The following is a 24,621-nucleotide window of genomic DNA, read 5'->3' on the forward strand; positions in this document are numbered from 1 at the left end:
AGGTCCCGTAGCGTCATGGATTTCTCCGCCCGGAAAAACCAGGCGGAAAACGTTCCATGGCGCTACGGGAACTCGTAGTAGGGCGGACGGGTCCGCCGCGAATAACGCTGGCGTAAACCCACTCCGCCAGGGTCGTAATGAGGGCCCTTGTCTGTGTTCATTGGGAGGAATCCTAAAGAAAGGCCCATGTGAAACATAAAGTCAAAGCACACTGAGCAATATCAGCACAGCCGTATTTGTCATCTATGTATGAATCCTAGTGTTTTTCTCTTCTCAGTTCCTACCTCGTTTTTCTTATCCCTCAAAACAGACCTTTTCAGATCCAACTTTTCAGTTAAAAAATGGACAATAAAAACACATGTTGTAAATATGGATCAAAGACCTTTAATTGATCCTTTCAATACAGTGTGTGTGTTAAAAGAAATCTACATATCCTTAAAAAACATATCTGGGCATTAGTCTTGTAAAGATGTATTTTAAGATATATTGCGGGTAGTCTTTGTACACAGTTACTGTAACACTTTAATACCTTTCTATTCATCAACAGTACATACAAATGTAAACACTTTAAAAAGTTAAGTAAATATGCAAACAACATTTTTAAGGATAGGTTTATTTGGGGGGAATGTGGTTGCACAATTTTGTTTTATTTTACTTTCTACACATGATACGTCGTTTTCATTAGCCCAATTGTCTTTATTATTAATGTCAATTATATATAGAATAACAAACCCCTTGAAATTCAAGGAACAAACTTCAGTTGCAGGGATATTAAGGTGAGAACTCAACAAAAAACCTCTGAAATTCAGATAAAGCACCCATTGTTGCGCAGCCTATGACAATGATGACATCACAGATCACATCACTGATGACATCACGAATTACACTACAACAGTAACTGGCATCAAGCATGGCCTTCAGCCATGGTCAGTGTGCATGGCCAAATATATTTGAACACATGAATGGGTACTAGCCATGGCCCTCATTTATGGACAGTGGCCACATCTTTCACCCATGTTCACTGAATATATTTAAACACTAACAGGCTACCAACCATAGAGTTTGGCCTTCACCAGCGGATACAACTTTCAACAGTGTCCAGTTTATAGTATATCCACTTATCAGGCACTAGCCATGGGCTTTAGCACAATACTGGCCAGTGGCCACAATCTTTGGCTGTGCCCACTATATATTCTAACATATAAATGGGCCACTAGCCATGGCCTTTGACCTTGAGCAGTTTGTACATCTTTTGGCCATGTCCACTGTATATTTTAAAATAATAAAATGCAATAAGAGATGGCCTTTGGCCATGCCCACTCTGTATTATACAACACTAACATGCCACTAGTGATGGCCTTCTGCCTTGCCCACTGTATATTATATACACTAACCAGCCACTCGCCATGGTCTTCAACACAATACTAGGTAGTGGCCAAGTCCTTTGGCTGTGCCGATTGTATATTCTAACATATTAATGGGCACTAGCTTTGGCCTTTAGCCATGGCCACTGACTTCAGCTTTCAATGTTTCCCACTGTATATTTTAAAACAGTGATGGGCTACTGGTCATGGCTTTTAACCATGCACATTGGTATTTTTGAACACCTACCGATATAGCCTTTGGTGCTGGCCAGTGAACCCAGCCTTTGTCATGGCCAGGTCCATGGCCTAAATTGTTATTAAGGTAATGAAGGTTTTCATGAGCTAACTTATAAATGATGGTATGTCTAATTCCATTATTAGTGTTGTCACCAGTGATGGTATCAGTGATGTCATTTGTAATGTCATCAGTGTTCTCATACAACATGTAATTAGTGATATTATCATTGTGGTCATAGGCTGCTCAACAGGGGGCACGAATTTAAGCTGGCTTTAGCTGAATTTCAGGCATTTTGTTGCGTTAAATTCTCAACTTAATGTCCCTGCAACTAAAGTTTTTTCCTTGAATATATATATCAAAAAGGAAAATTGTCTACGAGCATAAGAAAGCACTCGCCAGTGATGGACAGACATAACTACATAAATTAAATGTTGCATATCATTAAGTGTTTTGTCCAATCTTTGCATTTTTGGTCTCGTGGATGATTTCCATCACTTTAGAAGTGTTCATCTAAGGTCACACAACATAGGGGACCCTAGTGGTGCCATGGCCATAGTGTTGAAAAGGGCAGCTCATGCGCTTCACATGAGCTCTTTTACTACAATCTCTTGGCTGCTCTTGCCCTAGTGTTTCTTATTTTATTTATTTATTTATTTATTATTTATTTATATAGCGCTTATACACAGGTGAAAGGCGGGAAGGTAACCAGGGAATACAATATTAATTCTTAGGCTTTGAAGAATCTGAATGATCTAATCATAAAAACTAGCATAGTAGGCCTGATGGCATTTCTCCTAGTGCAAGTGCATGAAGTGGTACAGTTGAGAACAAGCTCGGGAGTGGGGGATGTAAACAGAAAACGGTGGGGGGTGTCATTTGCCCTGCCCCTTAACCGAGGACTTCCTGCTATTAAGGAGCATGCGTCATGGACAGCACTGACACAGTGGAGTCCTTGGGATCAGGACTGCATGCAGGAGGACTAAGGGTGGACAGAGAGAGGTCTTCTAAAAGTAATTTATGCTGCCTCACCTATTCAACCCCCTTCTGATCTAGGAAGCTGGGAATCTGGAACCAGAATGCCAAACCCTGGTAGCACCCTGCAGAGCTGGCAGGTGGGCAGCTCCCTCACCAACTGAGGGTCGTCAACAGCGGCAGACTTGTGAGTGGTTGATTCAACAGTGGCAGACTGCTGAGTTAAGGTGGCACAGGGAGAGGTTGCAGATGTCCAGTGCATGCCTTTGTGCCTTTCTCTTCCAAGAGGTTGAGTGGCCACAGGAATAGTAAGAGTAGCTGACATGCAGGGGGCACATCAAGATGTCTGACCTGTGTGAGTGAAGCTTACACTGCCCATGTCCATGCTACCAGGTCCGTGAGACATGGACTCTTGAATTGGGGTGTCCATGCCCATATTTTACCTTTTCGGGTTGAGGGAAGCTTGCATAATCTCTGCCGATGATGTACCTGGTTTATCTGTGATGTACCTAGGGAAGTCCTTTGGTAAGAGAAGGTGTGAGTGACTGGTGGGTGAATGAGAAGTGATGTGATGTGTGTTTTTGAATATTCTGGGTGGGTGTGTGCCTGTATAGAGAACGCAATAAGTGGATGTAAGAGAAGGTGTCAATGACCTCTGGGTGAATGAGAAGTGATGTGTGTTTTTTAATGTTCTGGGCGAGTGTGTGCCTGTGTATAGAATGCAACAAGTGGATGTAAGAGAAGGTGTGAGTGACTGGTGGGTAAAAGAGAAGTGGTGTAATGTGTGTTTTTGAATATTCTGAGTGGGAGGGTATGTGCCTGTGTAGGCAATGCAATGAGTGTATGTAAGAGAAGGTGTGAGTGACTGGTGTGTCAATGAGAAGTGATGTGTGTTTTTGAATGTTCTGGGTGGGTGTGTGCCTGTGTATAGAATGCAATAAGTGGGTGTAAGAGAAGGTGTGAGTGACTGGTGGGTGAATGAAAAGTGATGTGATGTGTGTTTTTTAATGTGCTGGGTGGATGGGTGGGTGTGTGCCTGTGTAGAGAATGCAATGAGTGGAAGTAAGAGAAGTTGGAAGTAACTCGTGGGTAAATGAGAAGTGATGTGATGTGTGTTTTTTAATGTTCTGGGTGTGTGCCTGTGTAGAGAATGCAATGAGTGGATGTAATAGAATGTGTGTTTGAGTGGTGGGTGAATGAGAAGTGATGTGATGTGTGATTTTGAAATTTTCTGGGTGGTTGTGTGCCTGTATAGAGAACGCAATAAGTGGATGTAAGAGAAGGTGTGAGTGAGTGACTAGTGGGTGAATGAGCATACATGTGGCAGTGTGTGTTTGAATGTTCTGAGGGGCTGAGGGGTTGGTGTGTGCCTGTGTGGTGAATACAGTGTGAGTGAGTGCGAGAGGAGATATATAGGTGAGTGACCACTGGGTGAAAGGGGATGCATGTGTGTGTAAGGCCATGGGATACTGGGGATCACTGCAGCATGTTTGCCACATCCTTTATTTACTTTAGATGTTTTACTGGTGTTTTTGGGCAAAGGCAAGCTCATGCGTGTCATTCCCTGGCTAGATTGGCAGTTTGGTGCAGTCAGTCTAGCCATTGCTTACGGTGGCATGACATTTATTAGTCAGCATCTTTAAAAAAGCAAGCATGATAAGTAGTGTTACCTCGCTAGACTGATGTTTTGGTGTAGCGTCCTGTATATTCTTTACTGTAGTGTGACTTTTTATTAACTGAGCATCTATGATGAATCAAGCAAGATAAGTGTTCTAATGGGTCTAGACTGGCCTGCTTCAGAACCAGTTTCAACAGTTTTTCCTATTGTGACATGTAACTTTTAATGGCAAAATCAACAGGAGTATATACTTACATAGGAGTACTTGCATATATTGCTAGTAATGATACTATAGAAAAACGTCTTTAAGGGAGCATAAGTATGGTCTTATATGGGAATACTAGCATATGTTGGTGGAGCCAGCATTGAAATGTATGGGCATAGCCAGTATACAAATGTTTTTTATACTGGCATATATTGCAGGGACCGGCATGATAATGCATTGGGAAATGCCCTGTGCACTTTTGGTGACTTGCATCTATTGTACTTTTTTCATGATTTACCCTACACCCTACAAACCCGATTGTTGGCCTTTTACCTACATCGTTGGCCTTTTACCCAAATTGTCCCAGAAAGTGTGCTGTGTAATGCACCATTTTAAGCCATTATTCAAAACATTTACTGTGAGGAGGGAGAAGAATCCCCCCAAACCTCCCCCAACCCATTTTCGTTAGTTTGGGATCACTCGCTATGCTCAGTCACATTCACATACTTGTGTCAAATATTTCCTCCCTCCAAAAAAACAACTCACCAACCACCACTGGTGGCTGGTATATTTGTGGACAGGGCACTGCCCACTTCTCTCTATGTTACATTAAAGATTTAAGCTTTGATTGAAAACACATATTTACTTCTTTCACTTGAAGTAGTGTGTGCCCCTGCAGTGGCATAATCATCATGGACATAGCGCCCACCTGGTGATCCGGACCAGGTGTGGCGTGCCCTGTGCTTTGTTAAGGAGCTTGGGGGGCCCCCACAGCATGGCTTGCAGGGGAGCACCAAATGTGCTACGTCATTGGGCACCACTGGGTCTGAAAAAGGGGTAGTGTGCAGTGCGGTGCCTTGAAGTCTGCCAGTGAGTCCCCGGGTGAGAAGCAACTCATGGGTGTTATGTGTGGTGCTATGAATTTATGTGTGCAGAAATTATATTACATTAAATGGTGTTGTTTTATAAGTCCTCTGGCACCCAGTATTATGCTTAGATAATACAAACTATGGGGGGCCTTGGGTATATTGAAAGAACGTTTCCCAGGTATTATACTCCAGCAAAGATAACATTATCAGGTGCACTCCCCTATGTGCACGCAGACCAGTCTAATAGGTTTCTTCTATCCTAGTGGTAGCTGAATCATTTATACATTTATAAACAGGGAATTTTGTTGAGACTAAATCCTGGTCAATGATTTAATTTTCAGGCCTTGCTCGTGCAGCATTTTTCTACTGGTTCAACAGCAACGCATGCCTCCCCAGGTCTGTGCTATTTTGGCTTGTTTAACACAGCAACGCCACAGATAACACGCACTTCTGTGTCCATTGATCTATAGATGTTTTATACACTAGCTGTAGCCTGCATTACAGATTTCGGTTACACTGTTAGAAATACTGAATTATGTATGTTTCACATATAGACCCCCACGTCGAAACTGGAAAATGGCATTCCCCAAATGTTTAATCGTGGGAAAATCATGCCTCCCTCTGTGCCTTGGTTCTTATATCTGGCTGAAATGAGAGCACCTGGAAACACAGGTGCTAGATGCATCTAAAAATTCTGAAGGTCGTTTGCCATCATTTCCGGTGATGTCACTTGGTGCGGGGTCAAATTACATCACTTACAGTGATGTCATCAGTTGGTCAAGGGTCGTGTGATGTCACTTCCGCTAGCCCTGGCATTTTGGTGAAATGACGTCCCTGGATGTACACTTGCAGTAGTTCTAACTAAGCTGTATGTAGTGTGTTTGTGAGGGCCCATAATATACATTCTCTGAAGGGTGTCCGCTTGCACTGGCCATGCCCAGGTATCATTGTTTCTGAGAAAGATTCTTAATTAATCGGTTCACAGGCCACACCATTTCTTTGTGAGGAATCCTTGCACAAGTGATGCCCGTGCTGTACGTATGCTCATCCCACGACTATTTATGTCAAAGAGAACTGTGTACAGTCCTTCCCATGCTCTACCTATTTGTTTGGGTTGTAAGCTCGCATTAACTTTCCCCAGTCTTTACATGGCCTGTATGATGGATGCTTGTACGGGCTCGTTGTCTGGTGTAATGGGCGCTTTCCAGGCTATTCTCATGCTGTAAATGGTCACATTTTGAGGGAAGCTTGTGTGAGTGCTCCCCATCTAGTATTTGTTTTTTGTGTGCAAGATGTTTGCTCTGCTGCCCATTTTGCACTGTGCGTTTTATGTGTGAGGTGACCTTGCATTGCTGCTGGTGGTTCTTTAGCTTTTTCGGATGTGGGTGAGGTTTCACTGCTGCAGGTCTGTAAAGTATGTACTGCTGATGCCAATAGGGTGTGTGTTTGTGTATGGGGTGGTGCTGTATGCCTGCCGGTCACAATTTTTAATCCTAGATGGGTAAGATCATTCTTTCAATATTCTGCCCGATGTGATCATTGTTTGGGAGAGAGGGGGATTTGTTTAATTATAACATCAAAATGCACGTGCACATGGAGGCTCGTTCACTTGATGGTATAGTTCGAGGTGGGGCAACAACATGACCTATCACCTGAGGTGGCCAAAATGTTTGCACTGGCATGGATGGTACAATGCCTTCATTAGGGCTGACAAGTCTACCTCACTGTATCCAAAACTGGTTTAATACGCTACAAGACCTTATCCCAAAAGGGACCCATCTTTTCAGAATGTCAAAACGTGTAGCCAGTTGGGCATTTATCTTTTGTTACACGCACAACATACATCTGTAATGTATAACTTGTAAAATCTTTTGTCCCGTGTGTTTGACTTTCTAAGCATTTGTACTTCTGTGATGGAATTTTCTCTGCCAGTTGACTTCGTTGCATCTCTGTTGCTGTTGCAAATACACTATTTTCCTCCCACTGAGAATCTGGTACGTTTCAAAAGCTGAGAAATGGGTACTTTCCACTTGTGCCATATAGTGTCAGTACTGCAGAGGACTTTCCCGTTGTATGTTTGATTTGTCCTGTCTAACAGTCTGAGGCATCATTATCTTCGGTGTTAGCATCTTCTCCTCCAGGAAGACATTTCTCCTCTTAACATCTTCTACTCCAAGAAGACATTTCTCCTCTTGATACTGCAGCTTCGATGAGCTCACCAGACTTTAATTAGTTGGCTTTCTTTATGCTCACTACCCTTGCCTTTTTATGCATACATACATTAATCCACTGTGCACCGTGGTCGCAGGACCACAGGTGTGCCCACACCATGGCCGCCGGCACCCATTTCCCAAAGCTCAGAACCAGATGTATTGTTATTAAATCATGGATGGGTTCAGTTACTATCTGTCTTACAAGTCCCTCGTTTTGGGGAATTCATTGTGTGTCTTCTTCTACCTGACTCCCAAAATCAGTAGCCTATATGAGCTTGCCATTGAAGGTGAACTCAGCAACCACATTGCTTGTGCTCTTCTCTTTACTTTACTTTACTTTATTCAATTTATATAGCGCAGGCCTTGGACCCTGAGGCTTAAGGGAGCTTCACAATACAGACACATAACATAAATTTAGGGAGACATATCAACTAGTCAGGATTAACTGCAGTCTTCTATCACCAACACTATGAGAACAGAAATGTCGTCAGTTTCTTTTTGAAGACCTCTATAGCTTCTATGCTTCTTAGCTCCAAAGGTAGGTCATTCCAAGCCACTGGCGCACTGGCAAACAAAGGCTCCATTAGTGACTTTCTCTGTTCTACATTTAGGCATCATCAGCTGATCCTGCTTGTTTGACCTTAGTGCTTTACTGTGGGTTTTATTCATAAGCAAGGCTTGAAGGTAACACGGCATCTTCCGCTGTCTGCACTTATGCGTAATGACCAGGAGGCAGAAGCAAATTCTTGCTTCTATCGGCAGCCACTGAAGAGCCCTTCTAGCGGAGGAGACATGATATCTTCTAAAAAGGCCCATAACTGCCCTAACAGCACCATTTTGTGAGACCTGCAGTCTTTTGAAGAGTGATGTATTGGTGCCCATTAGTAGGCTGGGGCAGTAATCTATTCTCGAACCAACGATTGCCCTAACCAGAGTCTCTGCATTGGCTTGTGAAATAAGAGGCCTAATGTGTGCAAGTAATTTAGTATAATGCGCACATGAAGACACAATTCCAGAGACATGCTGTTCCATAGTTAGATGTTGATCAATGGTGACCCCCAAAATTTTGACTTTTTTTGACAAGATGATTTTTATCCCACTGATCTCAAAGCTATCATACATGGGGTCTAGTTTCTGGATCGTATGAGGAGAGCCAAACACCAGCAGCTCTGTTTTACCCTTATTCAGGGCAAGATTGGTAATCACCATCTAGGACTTGATCATACCATAGATCCTATTAATCAATATTTCATCCTGTGTATGATTGCCAGACAAGGGGATCAGACACTGAGTATCATCAGCGTAGTTGTATTTGTATTTATTTGTATTAATGGATTTATAACGTGCACTGAACAAAATGAACTGTATAACGGCGCAGGTGACAATCATAATAGAGAATATAACAGAATTCATATCAAGCCCTCATCGTAAAGAGGGTTATCTATCTAAACAGGAAGGTTTTTAGTGCTTGACAAAAGTGGAAAAGCGAGCTCATAGTCCTCAGTTCAAGTGGCAGAGAGTTCCACAGCTTTGGACCAGAGACAGTGAATCTTCTGTCACCCCGCGATTTATTGACTGAGCAACGGATAGCCAAATAATTGCCATCACTAGAGCGTAGCTGCCTAACGGGGTGATACGGTTGTATAAGCTCCCTCAGGTATAGAGGGGCGATACCTTTTACACACTTGAAAATGCTGCAGGCTTTTTTGAACACAATACGGTCTTCAATTGAGAGCCAATGTAGCTTGCGACAAAATGGACATACTTGAGTGGTTTTGCTCAACTTGAATACCAATCTGACAGCTGCATTCTGTGCTTTCTGAAGTCGCTGAAGTTGTTTAACGGACATACCCGATAGTTAACTATTGCAATAGTCCAGGTGGGCGCTAGCTAAGGCGCCCACCACGGCGGCATGATCTTCTGTAGATATGTAGGAAAGCAATTTACGCAGCAGTCTCAAAACAAAGAGCACCGCTTGAATCTTGGCTCCAACCTGGGCTTCAACCCCAAGGTCCTCCTGCCAGATGCAGCCCAGATTTTTTATTTTGGATACAAATTTTAGGTTTTTGGCCAAAAGCAAGGGTATAGGCAAATACATTCTTTGCAATATTCAACAAATGCTTGGGTCCAAACAAGATAAGCTCAGTCTTTGATGCGTTGAACTGTAGATCATATTTTGACATCCAGCCACTTACTTCTTCCATGCATTGGCCTAGTTGATTAAATGCTTCCTCAAAGTTGGCAACTCGAATGAAAATCTGGGTATCGTCCGCGTACGAGTGAAAATTCAACCGGTAATGCTTCAGAATTTCCAGAAGGGGTCGGATGTATAAATTGAACAGCAGAGGAGACAGGGAGGATCCCTGCGAGACTCCACGATTAAGCTTGATACTTTGTCCGGAAGCCGGAGTGAAATTTGTCCAATAACAATTCACGTTCAACAAATTACTGCAACTGGTTGGTAACAACTTTTTGGGGTATTTTAGCTGCCCAGGATAGCCGTGCAATGGGGCGATAATTCTGAAGGATCTCCACATATCAAGATGGCTTTTTCAGCAAAGGTGAAACAATATAGAGCTTTAGATTTTCTGGGACAATCCCACTTGTCAGTGATTTGTTAACAAAAGTAGTGAAGAATGGGGTAAGTTCCTGCACCATTCTCGTCACTGTATAAGCCGGCAAAGTAGATAGGGAGTCAATGGTGGGTTTAAGAGACCCAATGAGTTTAAATATATCGTCTTCAACAACCGGGTGAAACTGAAACATAGGTGCTAATGTCTGGTTCTGTAAATCATCCAAGTTGCCTGAAAATATACTAGACAAGGACACAGGTGGATTATTAGAAATCTCCTGTTTAATATCGGCCCTGATCCGTTCAATTTTGTCCACAAAAAAGGAGTTAAAAAGATTAGCCCGCACTACAGACGAGTCCAACACTGCTGCTTTACAATTAGGATTACAAAAATTGGATATAATAGAAAACAGTTCCCTTGATTTATTATTGGCCATTTTCAGTTTCTCACCCAAGAAATCCTTTTTTTGCCAGAAAAATAGCTAGTTTGTAGCCCCAAAGTGTATTTTTAGCTTGTTTTTTATTTTCCGGAGTTGGCTTCCTTAGCCAGATCTGGTTAGTCCTGCTGACTGATTTCCACAGATGTTGCAAGTTCTGGGAAAACCAGAGTTGAGAAACATTTTTGGGCTTGGGTTTTAACACGTCCATTTTGTCACAAATAGTGCCCAAAATTAATGCTCCAGCTGTAAAAAATCCATTACATGAGAGTATAGGGTCAATGGAAGCGAGAGCCTCCGTAATTTTGCTGCCAATGATTCTATCAAAGTCCTGGCTTTTCTAGACTGTATAGCCACTCTTTCCTTGATATTAATTGTGGCCTGCACAAGGAAGCTAAGTGAGAACATCTTTACAAAGTGATCGGACCAATGAAGTGGCACAATATCATTCATGGTAGCCTGTTCAACTCTTGCTATTATGACATCTAGGCAATGGCCTTTAATATGCCAGGGTTGTGCTCCCAGTGAATGAAGATCTTGAGTATTCATTAATTACCAAAGTTCTTTAGCGTCTGGTTTTGTCTAGACATCTAACCAGATATTCCAATCAGCAACTAGTAGTTTGTGAAGTTTACCCCCTTGTGGGCTAACGTAGCAAATAAAGGGGCTATGAACAAATTATATATACATGGCGAAGTGCATAATCCCTGTGGGACCCCAAAATGAATGTCAACAGGTTTTGCCTGCGCTTCTTGGTAGAAAACTCTATAGGCTACTCGGTCCAAGACTTTAAGAAGAAATGGGGTATTTGTTATAGGTCTAGGATTATTAGGAGAGTCTGCGGATAGCCCAGGCTTTTATAATACTGGAGTAACCAATGCCTCTTTCAGATCCAGTGGCACAACCCCAGTGATCAGAGAGGCATTAACAAACTGACAAATATCCACCAGCAGCGTAGGGGAGCAAGTCTTAATGATCATGGCAGCTGAGACATCATTTTTACATTTGGTGGTTTTTAGATGTTTAATGATCAAAGCCAATTCATCTACTGTAATGGGGGAGAAATTAAATGGAGGGATTGATTGACATCTCTCAAACACCCAGTCTGAGGCGTCTAATGTGGATTTAGCCGTCAAGTTGTTTTTTAACAATATCAGCTCTGATGTTCTCTAGTTTGCCTTGCCAAGTCTGTTTTACCTCTTCACACCAAGCATTGTCCTTGTACAATAAGCCAGGATCAGGTTGGTTTGTAGTGCTTTGTTCCTTGAATATTTTAAACAGCTCTCTTGTATCTGATTGAGCATTTTTTATTCTATTGTTGATAGAGGTCTTTTTTGCTTCAATTAAACCTGTCTGATTTTTTTGCCAAGTGAAGATTTGCCAACTGAAGATGGTCTTTAAAGAAAACTAGTGTCTACAGTAGTCCCAAGTCCCCTCTCCAGAACGATGCAGTGCCTATTGATTTTCTTTCATCATTTAGATAAAGCGCAACCTCCATTCTAGTTAATTTGTCCATTCCGGGTATCCCTGTATGCCATACAGTCATAAGAAGGTTTTAAGTTAATGGGTGAGTTTTGTTGCTTTTCGTTTTGTGAACCCTTTCAAATCCAGTTGATCAGCCTGTAAAATTAAAATGAATGTACAGAAGAAGTGATTCCTGTCCACATCACTGGTATATTGAATGATGTCACTCCTTTGCAGGACCTTTCTGGTGTGTGAAGGTGGTGTAGAACGCTTCATCAACTGTTAACCAGCACTGGGAGTCTGGTATGTATATCCCACTAACTTCAACAAACTTGCCCATCAACAATGACCCGGGCAGCCTACGGCATCACAGTCTCCAAAGCTGTGATGTGCTTGATGCCTGCAACTCCATCCATGTGTTCACATGAACGTGCAGGCTTTAATCATTCCTTTCCTGGTGCACCTCTATGTCCTGTCACCTTTGCCCCGAACTCTCATTCTTGGTCACTTGTATCGGTATGTGACTATTGATTGATATGGCAATGGCCTCCTGGATTTGTGAAGCAAAGCCTCAGATCACAGTTCAGACCTTTTCCCTTAATGACTGCATTTCATTGGGACGGCTGATAATCAGTTTTGACTACACGGTATTGTCCATCTGTCACATCAGTCACTGGTTGTAAAAAATGCGTAATTCATTTTATTTTAAATATGCAAAATATTTGAGTTACATAAAGCAGAAAAATAACAAGAGCAACCTAGAGTTACACTTTAGCTAAACAAATTGTGCAAAAGGTTGAAACAATTATTGGGAGGTATTATGGTAGGTTGGGGCGAGCTGGTGCATTTCAAGGAACAGCCTGTGAGCATGCATGCCCGGGCATGTGCAAAAAACAAACTATCTAGGACCTCATTGAAAGCGAGAGCTCATGTGCAGGACGCCGTGCATGCGCACAGTCGATTTCCACGCAAAATAAAACACAACGAATGTGACACTATGCATGCGTGAAAACCTGCAACAACACCTACAGTTTCAGCGAAAATACTGTCACTCTCCTTCTGCAAACACCCGGTCTGTAGGTGCCAGCGGGCGGCGTGAAAGGCACAACGCTGCCCCCAGAATCTGGAAAAGATTTTGTATTGTTCTACTTACTGACTGAATATAATAATGCATTTGCATGAAAACAAGCACGTGAATTCTCACTTCAATCTCTTTTATTACAGGATTCTTATGAGCACCCTGGTTGATGGGTAAAGCATAAACTGTACACTGCAAGAATATCTTCACGAAAAGGCCAGTTTAGTTATAGCAAGGTTAGATAAGGTGGGCATCAACAAGCTTCCTCAAACCATATACAACACCTGAACAGTCAACAGACTCACAATTGCACGGACAATAATAATCGAGCGCATACTTGTAGTGCAAGGTTACTACACAGTGGTGAGAAATGGTGGCATGCACATTAAGGGCTCTCTTGGACCCAAAGCAATCCTGCACAAGCATGCATACATAAATGCAAATACTGCCTCGTATCCCAGCAATATCTCTGGAACCACTATCATTTCAGGCAGGAGGGGAATAACATGGGTTGTAGTACGCCCATTTCGCTTCAGAGAGATGGTCCAAGAAGATACTTCACTTCAAATTGCTTTCTTTTCAAATCTGTTGCAGAGTTGCCATTCCAGGGCATTAAAAGGGAAGCTTTTTCCCCTCAAGATGAATTGAGATTTTTATGGAGAACTGAGGAACTCTACTGATTCTCCACGCAATAAATCAAGAGAACTTTTTGACCGGTTTTCATTCGGTGAATTAGGAAATCAGTTGATTTCTGACACAGATCATCTACATTTTGTCACAAATTATTTTTTTCAGTTAAAAGTGCCAATCTCTTCCACCGAACTGGAATATATCCTCAAGGCGTAGCAAATGCTATTGTTTTGTTAGTGTGCAAAAGGTACATCCCCATTCCTAGAGACCAGAGTTACCATTCTCTCGGAGAAACTACAGTACATCCAGAGGCAATCCTGTTATAGAAGGTTGGCTACAATATTTGAAAGTTTTATGTCTGCTTAGTTGCAACATGCTCCACAAATGCAGGCGGGCCCGTCCCCGCTTGTGCCCTAGATTCACTCTTCCTTACTCAGTGTTAATGGTCCACAGATGCAAAATACGTTTTCAAGTTCTTTCAGCTGCAACACTATTGTTCATAGACTGGCAGGCTCTTTCATGAATATTGTATAAGCTACTGCGACTTCCCCTTTCATATTGACTTCGCCAAGTCCAAGAGAAGTTATACGCTGGAGAACGCTTGACTTTTGTATCATGGAGCATCCCTTTTATAAAAATAGAGTGGCAGTATTGTATCCTCTCAAAATGTACAACAGCCACCCATTGGAAAAATATATCCCCATGTTTTCCAATGTCTAACTATTGTAATTCTGGAAGCTTCCTTCATATAGTGTGTGATTGAAAATGTGCACCATTTCCATAGCCCATCTCATGACTGTCTCCAACGTGTCTATACCCCTCTAGAAATGTGATAGAGAAATATTGGGGTGTAGTGGGGCTGAGCAACTGCACGTGCCACACCTCTTTTTTTTTTCCAGAAGGAGATCTTTGACTCCTCGGTTCTCAATCTGGGAATATTCCTAAACACTAATGTACACATAGCCTTAAGACACAGAAAGCATAACTAGAACTTTTCAAACCTGGTCGAGTGATGTGCATGTGGTGTCCGGTGAAGCTCAGAAGAAGTGTGGCAATGAATTCTAATTGTTTTGTCCTGTGCAGTTTATTTAAAAACCCTTATAAATGCTCTAAAACACATGCAATTGCTACATAAATATGAAATGTGATTAGAAACCTATACACACATGTACATTACGACTTCACTGTACAAGAGGGCCTATTTCCAACCACAGAGTCCAGGGGAAGGTGATCATTCAATGCTAGCGGAGGGTGGTGCGCTCGATCAACACTTCTGTTCAACCAAGGTACTGGCCCAAACGTCTAAATTGTGGGCACACCTTAGTGCATAGTTCTCATACATGTCATGAAACATTAAGGGCAGGATTTAGCAGGACGTGACATGACTCTTCAATGTTCTTCTCGATTTTGCAACTGCCTATACCGCGCATGGACCCGCAAACAGCGAATCAATGTTCACTGATTAAATAAGTAATCAGGTGCGGTGCGCAGATGACAGTGGTGCGTAGGTTAGAGCTGAGTTGTAGTGAGTTCTCAACAACAAAATAAATAATCCAGTTGCTCAACTGCACATTTGAAATGCATGATTCCTGAGACAACACACAATTTTCTTAAAACACTCTTTTAGCTCCAAGAAAAAGTGAAAATTAGAGATCCGGTACTTCTCTGTAGTGTGGTGGCCTCCCATGGTCCAGAGGATCTCTATTGAGATGCTCTCATACTGTAAAATGCTAACTTTTTTCATTCAATATTGTTTTCAGTAGTCAGAAATCGCTGTTATCATATGCAAATGAATGGCCCACTCGCTCAGAGTAATTGTTTCCTGTGTACGGGTACCGGTACGTATCCAGGTTATCAATCCGGTCTGATTTTATGGGTACAGGATCCGGCTGGTAACCCAGGGCTGACTTGATCACCCCAAAGTCTTCTTGTGCCTTTACTTCTGGATAGGCAGTTTCCAATGAACTTTCGGGAACGTGGCTACAGTTCTGGAGATTTTTCCCCTCACACCCATTGTCTGTGTACTTCACCACCGACGGCTTGTACGCCTGGTAGGATACCTTGGTCGTGGTTGTTATCACAGTTTGCAGTGCTGGAGCAACTGGTGAAGGAGTCCTTCCATACCTGCAGGTATAGTCACCTTTATAATATTGGTGGCCGGTGCTAGCCTGGATCTGCCCATAGTCACTTCTATCCCCATAGCCAGATTTTCCAAATATCTGCTTCCACCCATGATGTTTGCCAGCCCCATCAAAGCCCTTGTCATGGACATTCAGGGCACTAGAGCTGTGTTGAGGCCCATTCAATGGAATGTGATCAGAATCAGGAGGTCCATTGTTCAGATCTTTGTAAAATGCTGGATATGAGCTAGAGCCTAAATAGCCAGGTACTGTGAATTCATAACTGCACGGTGCCCTGGGCATGTAGATTCTCGGGTTTGGACACTTCTGAAATGGTGACACAGAGTCCCCTTGAAAGCTGGCTGAGTCGTATGAGGCTTTGTAAAGGTCTGGGTTCTGAAAGGAAGTGTAATGCTGAGCTTGGACTGGGAAGCTAGATTCTGCAATGAGGCCAAACCGCTCCGGCCCTTCCAGGCATGACAACGAATGGATTCCGCCAAAATGGCCTCCACTATCATGATATCTTCCAGTCTGAAAAGAAATAAAAAGACATTTCAGCTCATCAAGAAGTAAACTGTTTTAACAAAACAATAACCATGTTTCTCTTGACGTATTCAGTGGGTATAACTAAGTCATATTTCAAGTTTATATTTCATCAGGTAACAACACATGATATGCAAAATAGTTGATATACATGCAGAATAAAGTGTTCTGAAACTGCTAAGGATGGTTGGTTACTGGTTGGTGGGGTTTTATATTTCCAAAATATACTTTTCTAAGGCAAAAGCTGCAGTCTTAATCAGGATTAGGCGTGTCATTCTACCTCACTGTTAAATTTAGTTAGTGTCTTAGGATATCCACAGTGAATGTTTATCAGTGGAAAAAGTACATTTATTGAATTGGAGTGCCTTTATTTTGTTCATTCTTAAAATCACACTGGATCCAAACATCAGTCTTATCCTTGAAATGTATTTGAGGACATTCAATGCAGCAGTCTAAGAAATACAATGAAGTGCCATATTTTCTCCTCCAAAATCAATTATATGGACTATCCTAACCATCTAAAACCCCTTACATTTCACCTTAGTCTCTAAATAGTCAAATTGATATAATAATAGCCAAATCTAAATCCATCAAAACACCAGGCCCAAAAATGATCCCTTTAATACAAGAATAAAATCACATGATTGAAGGATATTATGATTGGCCTATCAGTAGTAAGATAATACCAATTAGTTCCAGTAGGCGATTAACTCCTGGCAAAACCCTCACCAAACATAGTGACTGATGCCCTAAGTGACTAACACATATTTCCACCAAAACCATGTCAGCACATAGAGCCTACAAGAGCATATTTGGTTACCAAATGTTTGTCATTGGTCCTCACAATGGTTTTTGTTTGACATAAAATATGGCACAATTCCCCATAAATATTGTTCAAGTGGTTCCCCATTGATTGCCAATTGACCACAGGCATACAGTACACCTATATTTACCCACAAAATACTGCTAACGGGTTTGAACAATGATTACCAGTTGGTCATTAATTGCTTTTAAATGTGTGTGAAAATACTCTTAATTTGGCTTCAAAATGCTAGTGAATGGGCTATGAAATGTTTGTTTTGTTTTCCTGCCTGCAATTGCTCTAAATCTGGACTCAAAATGCAGTGAACATTTTTTAAAAATATTCATATCAGGCAGAGAACTTAAGTCATCTAACCACAAATGTCTTTCATTGGTATTTTGTATAATGTAGCCTCAAAACAAGTCAAAATGGCCAAATGATGCTGCCAGAGTTGTGGTCAGAGTAAAGAAGCTGGCACACATTACAACCATCATATGGAATTGCAGTGAACACCAGCAATTTCGAATCCATGACCGACCTGAGGGCGTAACGGTATATGGTAAAGAAATACATACATTTTATTAGGGAAAGATTCTTAGTAGGGCTGACTACACTTTCTCTAGGTATGTCATCTCTCAGTCAATTACAGCAATGTAGCTTTGGAGACAGATACGTGGCAGTCATTTTCTGCACACGTTGGACAGCCTCCCAAATGCACTCTGAACAAGAGCAAGTCTTGGAAAATTCCATTCACTTCAGAAATAATTTTGAGTCTGCTAATTTGAAGGTAACAGAATCACTAAATTAGAAATGCATTGCATGTAGCACTATTTTCATCATAGCATCAACTATTTTTAAAAACCCTTTATAATCTGTAATTTAGAAAATGTAAAATATGTATAACAAAATTAATTCTATGTTGTCTGTACACTGTAATAAAATAATGTAGGTTTAAGCAACCTTTTCCTATCGGAAATTAATTCAGGACAGACAGATAAAACGACCAGGAGGTCTTGTACTATGCTCTTAAAAGGAGGATATGTCTATTTGGTATAGGGAATGTTATTGCATGCTCCTTTCACAGTTCGTGTGACCACATGGTATAATTTGAAGTTCAAATTAAACAGTCACATGTCTTGATGACATATGTCCTCAAGGTAGCTCTGCAAACTGTTATCTTTAGCTGTGTACACAATACCTTCCAGTCTTTGCTGGTTGACAGTATAGCTCAAGTCTTTCACTTAGCTAGCGTGAGCTGGAGAAACATTCAGTAGTTTATTGAGAGCTGTTTTAAATTCAACCACATGAATTGGTCGCTCATGCAGTTTACTTTTTAGAGTTCACATCCCAGCAAGATTGATAAAGGATACAACTATATAATTCTTTCTAGAGTAGATTTCTTATGGTGTAAATTCTACACATGATGCAGTTTGAATCTTTTTAATAAAGTCAGTCATAATTCAAACAGATTAATCCCAAAAGCTGCTACTGCCTTAGTTCATTAGGATTGTCCAGTCTGGGGCAGAGGTTTCTAATATATTCTTGTAGCTTTTGTCTAATCTATTTAGTAAGTTATGCTTTAAATGTCATACAAGATTAAAGATGGGATTTTTGGTACTAGCTAATTGGACCAATTTAGCAGTGGAAAAAAATTGAGGTTAGGTGGCCAACCTCATGCTGACAAAGAAAAATGAAAACAAATGAAGGAAGCCTCCTGCGTGCTGCTGAAAGAGAGAACTGCAGGTTAGACTACCACCTCAAAAAGAAAACATGTGGTAAAATGAATCTTTAGCTCATGGGCTTATATGAGCAATTTTACAATCTTTGAGTCTTGTAGTATAAAATACATTTGTTTCGTTTAGCATCGCTTATTTTTGGTACTATTTAAATGAAGTTGTAAATGTTTGTTCCATTATGGCAAGAAGTCGAACCTCACATCCAAAGAGAGAAAGTAAATTGCAAGTTCAATTTTGTTGTTCAACCAGGACTATTGGGATGTTTTTAGTTATAGGGCCTCATCACGAGTTGGGCGGTGACGCAGGCGCTAATAGCGCTGGCGCTATCTGCCCTACCGCCAAACCCACCGGCGCTATTAGCACCGGATCACGGGTTTGGCGGATTTGGAAATCCCCATTCCCCATTGAGCCCATTCGGGAATGCCCCATTCCCCATTGGGCTCAATGGCGGATGTCCCGCCGGCGGTATGAGCGCGAATTTTCGGCGGATTTCCCCCCAGCTCAGAGCTGGGGAGAAATCCGCCAAGGCCCTGATTTGGCGGACCCTTAAATCTGGCGGTAACAGCGCTGCCGCCGGATTTAAGGGTTACCGCCAGACTCGTGATGAGGCCCACAGTGTTTTAAAGCACACAACTCTTTTTGTAGAATATTTTGCAAAGACTGTCAAAGGATGCTGCAAACCAACTGGTGTCAGGTGAAGTATAACTGTTTCACCCACGTATATTGTACCTTGTAATGGGGCTTGGCCATTTAGGAGGAAAAGCCTGAGCGCTGTAAACCTTGTGGAAGATCAGCACTATAGAGGGCAAAGTAGAGTGGCATAAGGATGCAAACTAGTTTTACTCCATTTCCTGTGTGTTTTTATCATGTTCATTGGCCAAATATTCTGAATTGTTTGAATACAAATTTCAAATCATAATACATTTTAAAGATCATATGCTCAAAAGAAGCAACTGCATTGGCAGACTGAATCTCCAATTTATCAACATACGTTGGCAAATCGTTGACACGTGTTTCTGGATGCATTACAAATGTAATATCCGGCGCCTGCAAACGGTGCTTAGAATATGGTACAAGGCTATGACACTATGTAAAAGCCCTAGTAGTCTGAAAAGTCTACAAATGCCCAGCCATGCAGTGATTTACCAAGTCTGACAAGTCTACAGGTGCCTCGTCATAAGGTGATTTGCCAAGTCTGACAAATCTACAAATGCCTAGCCATGAGGTGATTTGCCAAGTCTGACAAGTCTACAAATGCCTCGCCATGGGGTGATTTGCCAAGTCTGACAAGTCTACAAATGCCTCGCCATGAGGTGATTTGCCAAGTCTGACAAGTCTACAAATGCCTCGCCATGAGGTGATTTGCCAAGTCTGACAAGTCTACAAATGCCTCGCCATGAGGTGATTTGCCAAGTCTGACAAGTCTACAAATGCCTAGCCATGAGGTGATTTGCCAAGTCTGACAAGTCTACAAATGCCTCGCCATGAGGTGATTTGCCAAGTCTGACAAGTCTACAAATGCCTCGCCATGAGGTGATTTGCCAAGTCTGACAAGTCTACAAATGCCTCGCCATGGGGTGATTTGCCAAGTCTGACAAGTCAACAGCTGCCTAGCCATGGGGTGATTTGCCAAGTCTGACAAGTCTACAGCTGCCTAGCCATGAGGTGATTTGCCGAGAAACTCTATCTCTATTAAAGAGAAAGAATTATAGTTTTTAAAGACCAGGAGCCAGAAACGTCCAAAAAGAAACAATTAGCTTTCAACCAAACTTTCCGGGAACTATTTTGGTCAGGGGCGTGGCACATAGAAAAGATAAAGATAATAGGTTGTTTCAGTCATGTGCTTCTTACAGGCTGTGATGACTGCTGCTATTATCTTCATTGTTCGCCTGCGTGTGCGAATGGGCAAGCCCCTTTGGCTATTTGTGACAGTGCAAAACATGCCTCAACAACCTGCTGAGCGCTCTGAAAGTTTTCAGAGGTGAAGTAAGGCCAGAGCCTTCGAGAACGACTTCTGAACAATGCAAGTACCTCCATCTCCATCGCTCTCTTCTTCTGGGACAAGTGAGAAGAAGACATCTGTCTCTTCACGGCACTTCTTCGAGCTTCTGTCTCGGATTTGCTCTCCGGTCTCGGGTGATCGTGGACACCTTTTGCCTGCCAAGACACACAAACAATATTGCAATGAGCGCCAGAAAGATCTTTTCCTGTGGGTTACACCACATCCATTGGTGTACCTGAAAATTGTCTCCTGAACAAGCTTTCCAGGTTTACTAGACTGCTTGTGGCAGCTACACGTGTATTTTCATGGGCTAATTCTTTCCAAGGTACTAGACTTTTTACAGCCCACAGTACTTACACTCTTCTCTCCGACCACCTTCCCAAAAGGATTCCTCTGCCCCCACTAAAACAGACAACTAAACTGCCAGTGGTAGTACCACTTCCCGTGGTACTCGTGGGTTATAAACACACATGCGCGCTCGAGCAGTACAGCAGCAAAAGCCAGTGCCCTATGTGGGCCGGGGCCTGACGGGGCCAGGCCCCGGAACTCTCCTAAAGGTGGGGTTGAGCCGGGGCCCTGCCGGGGCCCTCCGGTCCCACCACAACATTGGCGGGATGCATTATCCCGTCGCGGCCGCCGTGATCATTTTCCATGAACTCTACCTGGAAGAAGATAGCTTTGCCGTCAAGGCGCCAGAAGTTGGTGACAGGGTATCCGCTGTGACCACGGCATGGGATCAGCTCCAGAGCTGAGTTACAGTTGTTGCAGACCTTTTCTGAAAAATAAAGGAAAAATACAGGGTTGTGTTAGAAACACATATTTATTTTTAACTGTACAAGTTCACTGAAGCTACAAGCGTGCACGATCTTGATAAATGCATGTGTTGGGCTTTAAGAAGGCATTGCAGAAATGGTAAGGGGTGCTTTAGAGGACTAGGATTGCCAGAAATCCACACAATTACTTAACAGATTAAATGGAAGGAAAACTCAAGACAGATTTGGAAAACCTATGAGACAATGGCCTACATGTACGCACTACAAGTCACAATACCTTTGCAGTGCAGCATTGTACTGCTACAGGCAACGTTATTTGCACATTCTGGGATTGCAGGAGATGCACAATGAGTTGTAGTGAATCAGCCAATGAATATCTATGTGGGTTCTGTGACTCGTTGCGTTGTGCCAGACTCTAGATATAAAGGCATGGACCATTTTGGGAAACCAATCAAATGTAGCTAAATTATCGAACACATGCACTGGTGTGAAAATCAAAGCAAAAGCATTTAGAACCAGTTTTTCTGCTTGCGCAATGCAGAACAAAGAGGTTTTACTATAATCCATATTTCCTAAGGATAGTTGCAGTTAACTTAAGTGGGCTTTGCCCATTTTTTACTGCAGCCATGATAGGGAATAAAACAAAAAGGGCTTGCTGCAAATTTAGCTGGGATCCCATAACATCAAACTTAGACTCAAGGGAAGGCAATTGGGCACACGAATAGATTTTATCATGTATTTTCTGTTCATACAATTAAAAAATAAAATAAAAAGATTGCTACATTTTTCCACTGTGAATCAAGAACCTGGTTTGAGGCAAAATATGTCCCTTTTTTGGTCACATACAAGCATACTAAAACAAAAATCAGACTGCTTGATTTTTGCCCAAGCGCTTTTTAATCCGTTTCGCTTAACAGCAGGTAATGCTCAGGTGATTCTGGACCTTCCACGCTCTTCGCAGTCTTCTGATGCAGATCTACACATCTTAAATGTCCATGCCTGCAACCTTGCACACCCTAGTCTTAGTCTGGGTGAGTTAATAAAGCCTCTTGAACCATCTCAACAGAGCTGTTTGCCCAGTCGAGGATGTCCAACAGTGCAAAGGGTTTAGTAAACCTGGATCCAAGAATGTGTTCCTTTTGGGCTACAATAAGCAAGAATGGTAAACAAGTGTCCTAGACCTATCAAAAGGCTTGGCTTTTTCTGTCATTTGCCCTTAGCCCTCATTCGCTTCTTGCCAATACTGTAAGTAAGAATGTCATTTGGAAATCCAGGCTGGCCTGTGTGTATTATAGACTGGCTATGTTACCTAAAGGGCACACGTGGGCCTTAAGCAGTAGTGGAGAGCTACCACTGACAGTCCATTACCAGCCATTCGATAACTGGTGCCAAGGAAGTATGAGCAAAGTCTAGCATCAGTCGACTACCACCACAGTTTTTCCCTCAGCGGTAGCCTCATCACCGGCTCAGCTGAACTGGTGAGGGCTCGAAAAGCATTACAAAAAGTAAGACCAGTCATTTACTAATGCCTTTGCTGGCGAAAATGGGTGGGCCAGAGGTGGATCCCAGTTAAACCTGCGTTCGTGTGGGTCTTCCTAGTTGACAAGGACACCCACAACAGGCCCCCACTAGTGAGCACGAGACAATTCCACTGAACCAAGAGGGGAGCACTACCCATTCGTTAGTACCAAAGAAGATGTCCTGTTTTATTATCACCCGCAAGCAAAGAAAGGGTGTTTTCTCTAACCCCTCAGACAGGGCCTTCTCTTGAAAGAAAACAGGAGGAGAGAAGCTCTGGCTATGAGAAACCGTCCACCCTCAGTGTCAACTACAAAGCATCCCTTTGATGAGCCAGCAGCGCGAGCACAGTAATGAAGAGAGGGGTTATGTTAGGTTATCAGTATTTGTAGAGCGCGCGTTCGCCAAAGGCATGACAATTATTAATGGTGCCAGTGCTACCGGCCTCCCCATTCCCATTGAGCCCTGTGAGGCTCAATGGGAATGGGGAGTAAAAGTTTCCGGCCCCTGGCAATGGTCAAATACAGGGTCCGCCAGGGTTGTAATGGCCCTGTATTTCCCCATTCACAGTGGCCGGAACAATTCGCAAGATTGGCGGCAGCCTGCCGGTTTTACCGGCAAGGCTCCCAGCAAACTTGTAATGAGGCCCAGAGTGATTTAAACAAAATCTGCTGTTCCACTGGCAGCCAGTGAAGCTGTCTGAGCAAAGGGGTCATATGCGTCCCATATGGGGGGGGGCGCAGAACAGCCCTGGCGGCAGCGTTCTGCAAGAGTTGGAGGCGTTTTATGAGAAACCGTGGCTGAGCCAAATACGAGTTGCAGTAGTCAACTGCACTCAGCACAAGGGCTGCCACCACAGGTGCCTGAAATGTTTTCTGAATGTAGGGGAGCACCTTAAGGAGGATGCGTAATTTGAAGTGACCACTTTTGCATACAGCAGCAACCTGATCATGCATTGACAGGGATGATGCAATTTGTACCTCCAGATTCTGGACCAAGGGAGATGGTAAGGGAAAAGGGCCCAAGGAGGTAGGCCAGAAATCGCTTGTCCAAAACAGCAGGGGGGTGCTTATGCCCACAACTAGGACCTCCGTTTTATTTCCATTTAGCTTAAGCCAATTGACTGTCATCCACGTCCCAAGGTCTTCCAGACACCTCCTAAGACGGGCAGCTGTGTCAGGGCGAGTAGGTTCTAGACGCAGCAAGATCTGTGTATCATCTGCATAAGAACAGCGGAAGCCATGAGAATAAATGAGTGAAGGAAGGGTCCGAATATAGATGGTAAAGAGTATTGGAGAAAGAGCGGACCCCTAGTGGACACCGCAATCAAGCATCATCGGTTTAGAGCAAAAAGGGGGCAGGGAGACAGATTGAGAGCGGGTTAATTGTAGGTTGCCGTCAGGTGCATCTTTCCCCTTAAGTGGCTAAAAAGTCATTTTAAAAATATCACATTAGTGAAGAGACTTC

At 42.7% G+C, this 24,621-nt stretch overlaps 1 protein-coding gene across 1 annotated transcript in view; it reads right to left on the reverse strand.

Annotated features, from left to right (window-relative positions):
- Positions 1–13,149: 13,149 nt before the first annotated feature.
- The window catches only part of GCM2 (glial cells missing transcription factor 2), a 57,795-nt gene continuing 46,323 nt past the window's right edge, over positions 13,150–24,621 (reverse strand). The window contains exons 3-5 of the mRNA XM_069620713.1: positions 21,526–21,638; positions 20,893–21,018; positions 13,150–16,311 (exon numbers count right to left, since the gene is read on the reverse strand). Coding sequence (XP_069476814.1) covers positions 15,424–16,311; positions 20,893–21,018; positions 21,526–21,638 — 1,127 coding nt within the window. The 3' untranslated portion in view covers positions 13,150–15,423. The remainder of the gene's footprint in view (positions 16,312–20,892; positions 21,019–21,525; positions 21,639–24,621) is intronic.

This window comes from Ambystoma mexicanum, chromosome 5q, assembly GCF_040938575.1.
Source record: "Ambystoma mexicanum isolate Mex_15411 chromosome 5q, UKY_AmexF1_1, whole genome shotgun sequence".
NCBI classification, from domain to species: domain Eukaryota; kingdom Metazoa; phylum Chordata; class Amphibia; order Caudata; family Ambystomatidae; genus Ambystoma; species Ambystoma mexicanum.